The sequence below is a fragment of the Eupeodes corollae genome, chromosome 2, assembly GCF_945859685.1.
Source record: "Eupeodes corollae chromosome 2, idEupCoro1.1, whole genome shotgun sequence".
In the NCBI taxonomy this organism is placed as follows: domain Eukaryota; kingdom Metazoa; phylum Arthropoda; class Insecta; order Diptera; family Syrphidae; genus Eupeodes; species Eupeodes corollae.
Genome location: NC_079148.1, coordinates 148,045,115 through 148,050,542, shown reverse-complemented (window position 1 = coordinate 148,050,542; position 5,428 = coordinate 148,045,115). Strand labels below are relative to the sequence as shown.

Here is a 5,428-nt window from a genome sequence, read left to right as displayed (position 1 = left end):
TCTTCGCTCAAGACTTCATAAGAGAATAAGAAGCTTTTCTTTATAATGCATGAGACTCCAACGAGGTAGAAAGGTCGGACTACGTGTCTCTATTCCATATAATAGACGACATGGTCGGACTTCCGTCAGTTTGCCAATATACCTAAATGTTGACTATTAAAGGGTTGACTGATTTAAAACAACGAAAATGGAGGCGTTGACTAGTCTTCAAAAAGATGGAGAAAACATGTTTTATATAGATCAAATGTAATCCAAGATGAAAAAGACAACCCATAGAATCTGTCATATGCGTTTCGGCAACAGATCATTTGACATTAACGTACGAAACGGATTGGGTTATACGTTGCGTTATTTTGACAGTGCGAATAGAATAAAAACTTTAAATTACTAGCTCTGTTCAATTTGATGAACCCAGTACATAACTGTCAAATTTCAGATTTGTTTGTGTTTGCTAGATTTAAAAAAACTGTTAGAATGAGCGTCATAAGGCTATCAAAATAATTTATAACAAACAGAAAAAAAAAAAATAAAAGTTGCTGTCATATATTTAAAAGCAATTATAATTATTTAAAAGAAATAATTATTTTGCATATACACCTTCTATTAACCTTCAGAAAACGTTATTTATTAAAAAATTAACAATTTGAAGAAAAAATTAGAAATGTGGTCAAACCTCTTTAGAACGTGTGCGTAGCACAGCGATGCACCATGTTATTGAACATGCCTGGAATAGACAACTCTTGTCAACGGACTTGCCGGAAAGAAAAGTTTAAAGTTCAGCTTCTTTTTGCGTTGTGCCCGGTAAATGCGTTGCATATAGGCCACTTTATCCCATTAATTTAGTGATAGATAAGCAAAATAAGTTAAGGGGGGAGAGAGGGGTGCATTTAAGTAAATGATCCAAATTACTTTGGATTACATAAAAGGCGCCATAATTTACTTTTTAACAATTGACAAAAATACAATTTGGGATGGTGGTTTCTATTTGGGTTAATTTCTGTAAAAGTATGTTTAAATTTATTTGTATCTGTATAATTAAAAAAAGGAGAGAGACAGATATACATATATATGTCAAAATCCCAAAATGTTAAAAAATACACTTTTTTAATTCCTATAAAAAACTATAACTTTTTGACAGTTTAGTGTTGCAGCAAGACTTCACGAAACGGAAATAAATCAAACAAACCTAACATGTAACAAATGGCGTTTTTCTTTTTTAGTTCACAGCAAAGCTCGAACTGTCAAACAAATAATTGTGTTTCTTTCTGAGCTCTGACTGTTCAGAGCTTCAAATTCGTGTTTCTTTTTAAGTTCTGAACGTGTTAAGCGCGCTCTGTGAGCTCAGAATAAAATAACAGAGTAAACGGAGTAAAATGCTGAACACAAAAATTTGATATTTGAAAGCCGGGAAATTAAAAAAAATCATCATCAAAACAATAAAATTGGCGGAAGAGGCTGGTTGCTGTAATGCAGAAGGAAAAAATAAACTAATTGCATATAGCATTTTTATGAATCAAATTTATTTCTCAGCTATGACTGTCTTTTTAATTAATTTGATTAAAGAAAATTTTGAACGCCTTTTAACAGACGACATTTGAAATCATGACAGTTTAGTGCTCAAGTTGTTTCATAATTAAATCAGAGAGCTCTGAACATACTCTGCTCAGAACTCTACTCTACTCTACTCTGTTCGCTCAGAGTCTGCTCAGTGCTCAGCTGTGAACTAAAAAAGAAAAACGCCAAAAGTAACAACATTGTAAAATAAAGAAGAAATTTAGTTAAAGCTTTTCTTACATTTGTAACTTTGGAACAGAATTGATGTACACGATGATGTTATAATAAAAACAATAATATTGATTTCAGCTTATTTCTCTAATATCCTATGATGTGAAAATGATGGCTGAATCTCAAACACACTTCAGCTTCAGCTTCGTCTGCGTTACGGTGGGCCTGCTTTGAGGTTGCTTTGAATGACATTTCTATTATTTCATCCCTCCAAAGCATTTTGTACAGCTGTTGCGCTGTCAGACAAAGCAAATGTTCAGATAATTGAACTAGAGCTTCCGTTTGGAGTCACATTACGTTACATCACGTTCTTTTCGTTACGATTGTCAAACGAAACGTGAGGTCTAAGCTTCATTGTAATAGCATGCATTGAATTCCTATGGCTGAACTCGTAAACGAAGCTGAAGGCTGTTTGTGATTCAGTCATAAATATCTTCTAGATTTTGATCTTTCCTCTCTATCTCACAAACATTAATTGTATGTGCTGTATCCCTTTTTTTTGCAGAAATCAAATGCAGATATATACATGAAAATCAACTATAACCTATAAATTAGTTTTCATTATGACAGATAGATGGCTATTGTCTGTGTTGTTGGTAAGATATTATCGGGAAGACTCTACAGGGCACCTCCTGTGGCTACGGCAACGCTTGTGACTTAATCTTAACCTCCAACTTGTATTTTCGGTTACGGAGAACGTAAAAACTGCTTCATAATAGTAAAATAGATTTCTATAATTGTGACACACTCAAAATTCGAAATCCCTTTAACTCTATTTTTTGTTGTAAAAGACGTTTAGAATAACCTCTTTGGGGCTTACCAATAATCGAAATAAAAGCTCACTTAAATATTTAACTGGGTTTTAAATATTTTGCCATACAAATAAACATTTTAATAGTTAGGTTAAGGGATAACGCCCAGTTAAATTTTATTGTTGGGAAACTCAACTACGAACGGACAGTTAAATTAAGCTCCATGGTTCGCACTGTCATTTTGACAGCAGACGCCACAAACTAACTTTTCAGGTCACAAGAGTTGATTGATATTCCAGGGAAAACATATCTCCTCATCAAATCCACCAGAACCTGAAACGAAAAACAGCCCTCCTCCTTAGCCTAAAGCTTCTTCCAAGACCTTTATATCTTCTATTATTGAATCGTTCTAATCCATTTGGAAATTTAATGTTAATCAAATATCTGTCTTTTTCACTGAGAATGTAGTAGAATTTGTAATAGAAGGCTAATTAGTAAAAGACGTGTTTATTTTGGTTATTAGTATACACGCAATTAAATCGCTGTTAAAAAAATAACTCAACGATACCTAAACGTGTCTTTACCGATTTATTATTGGTAAGGCCCTTTGTAAATTAAGCAAGCTGAAACTAAGAAAATCATCTTAGCCGAGTGGTTCGCAGCTTTAGCTAAAATTTCATATTTTTGTTTCATAGTGTACATTATAGAGCTGTCAAAATTTAGCAGACTGATAATGTTCTTCGGTGCATTTATTACGAGCTAAATTTTGACATTTAAGTGGAAGTCGTAGCTAAAAATGGAAAGGGTCAGGGTTGAATACCCTCCGAAGATTTATTTTAATAAATAAAAATGGTACTTCGAACATAAATTCAAATACATATAACATTTTCTGCTAAAAGAGATTGGAAAACATGTTTTAAATAGTGTTTTTAAACTTAGATGGCATTTCTTAAAAGATCAATTCTATTTTTTAAACAACGTTTTGCTGTAAGCTCAGGTTTTAGCTGAATTTTGAAGAAAAAAACTTTAACTATATTTTAGCTCGAGCTTCTTTTATCTAAAATAAATTTGAACTAAAATAAAAATGTATCATTATTTTGTCCCCAATTGTGAACCTAACGAATATTAGTATTTATTTTACCCCGACAGCACTGACTCTATGAGCAAGTTTCTTGTGTGAATGGGGAGAGAATGGATTTTTTATTTGCTTAAAGAAAATTACACTTGTTCTCTTAAACAAACTCTTAATCACAGTTTTAAAAGAGCGAAAAATTTGAGTTTCTAGTTATACAGATTTGTAATTTAATAAAGCGCTCTTTCTCACAATTCAGTAAAAAATAAATACACTGGAGTGAAGAGGCAAAATATCGGTGCTTTGTCTTTGAGTGAGAAAACAAATAAGAATTAATTTGTAAGTATTATTAAATTAACATCATACGACTTTTAAAACTTTTTGTTTACAGATACAGAAGTTAATAATCCAAAAATGACAACAATAATTGATTTGAGTTCAGATGATGAAACGCCACCAGCGCCAAAGCCACAAGGGATGAGCGTTGCTTCTACGCAACAACATAAAACCTATCAACGCGTAAGAAAGCAACAGCATTGCCAGGCATCAAAAACACAACCAATAGAAATAAAAGATGACAACCTAAGTCAATTGCGTTTGCATCAAAAAGATTTGGATTTTATTGATCATGTCGTTATGATTTGGTTACATCGTGCAAGAAAAGGTTACAAAAATATTGAAATGCCTGATGATATTTTAAAAGCAAAAGCCAACGAGGCAGTGAATGTGATGAAATTGGATAAGAGTTTGTTTTGTGAAAACACTTGGATAATGGGATTCCATGAAAAATTGAAAAAGCTGAAAGAAAGTAAACAAATGATCGAATATGGAAAAAGTAAAATGTTCAAAATTGAAGCAATTATTGATGCAGAAAATAGTTCTTTCTACAGAAATTATGATGAGAATAAGTTTAAGGAAACCAAAAGGCTTTTAAAAGAGACACATAAAGAAAAATTGGCACAGGAACTTAAGGAAATCGAGGATACACAACAAAAACAGCTGGAAAATATGTTGCAACAGCAAAAGAAGCATTTGGAATGGGTAAAAGAAGCACAGAAACAACAAATTGCGAGAATTAAATACGCTTAAAAAATTCGTCTGCAAAAAGAAGAAGAAAAGAAGTATATCGAATGGCAGAAGGAACAAAAACTTAAACAAGATCCAACACCTGCAACGGTAACCAAATTACGATTTGGTGTACTGTGCAAACAAGAAGATATAAACATTGCGGAAGGGTGTCGAGTACGAGCTGAATCCCAGAACGGTTTATCAGGATCTGAGCAAAGAGTGACGTTATGTGAGACTATAAAAGTGGAGGATGTGGATGTGCTAGATGAACCGATAAAGTCATATGAAGAAGTTTTGGATTGTTTGGTACTTGTTGAAAATTACTTTTTATCCTCCCGGAATCTTAAAGCTGCCATGTTTGTGGATCAAATAGAAACTTTTGTAAAACAACAATTAAATTCGTAGCTTATTTGTTAAATCCCTGCCTAAGGAATAAAATTAAGGTTTTAATACTTTTCAAGAAAAATAGCGTTTTTATTTAATACTTTCAAAATAGTTCCATCAAAGAAATTTAACATGGCAGTACTTAAAATAAAAGTGAACAAGGAAATGTTGTTTTTATTTATATGGCAACATCTATATACAAATGCCTTATGTACGAAAATAATGCTGGAAAGCCAAGTTGACAGGGCTGTCGTATATTAGTGTACGTTATAGTTCTTGGAATATAATTTTATTTTGGACAACCTTAAAACATTTTTTTGGGATATACTATATTTTTTAAAGCAAATTCATTGAACGTAATTTTTTC

The 5,428-nt window shown here is 32.4% G+C and overlaps 1 protein-coding gene across 1 annotated transcript; it reads left to right on the top strand.

The window, feature by feature from the left end:
- The first annotated feature begins 3,873 nt into the window (after positions 1 to 3,873).
- On the top strand, positions 3,874 to 5,143 carry LOC129946162 (uncharacterized). The gene is made up of 2 exons (XM_056056240.1): positions 3,874 to 3,948; positions 4,001 to 5,143. Exon 2 carries the CDS (start codon positions 4,024 to 4,026, stop codon positions 4,696 to 4,698), a length of 675 nt encoding a protein of 224 aa, XP_055912215.1. The 5' UTR covers positions 3,874 to 3,948; positions 4,001 to 4,023; the 3' UTR covers positions 4,699 to 5,143.
- The last annotated feature ends 285 nt before the right edge of the window (positions 5,144 to 5,428 follow it).

Excerpts from the sequence above, each read along its gene's own strand:
- LOC129946162 (XM_056056240.1), top strand. The coding sequence starts at position 4,024 with ATGACAACAATAATTGATTTGAGTTCAGATGATGAAACGCCACCAGCG.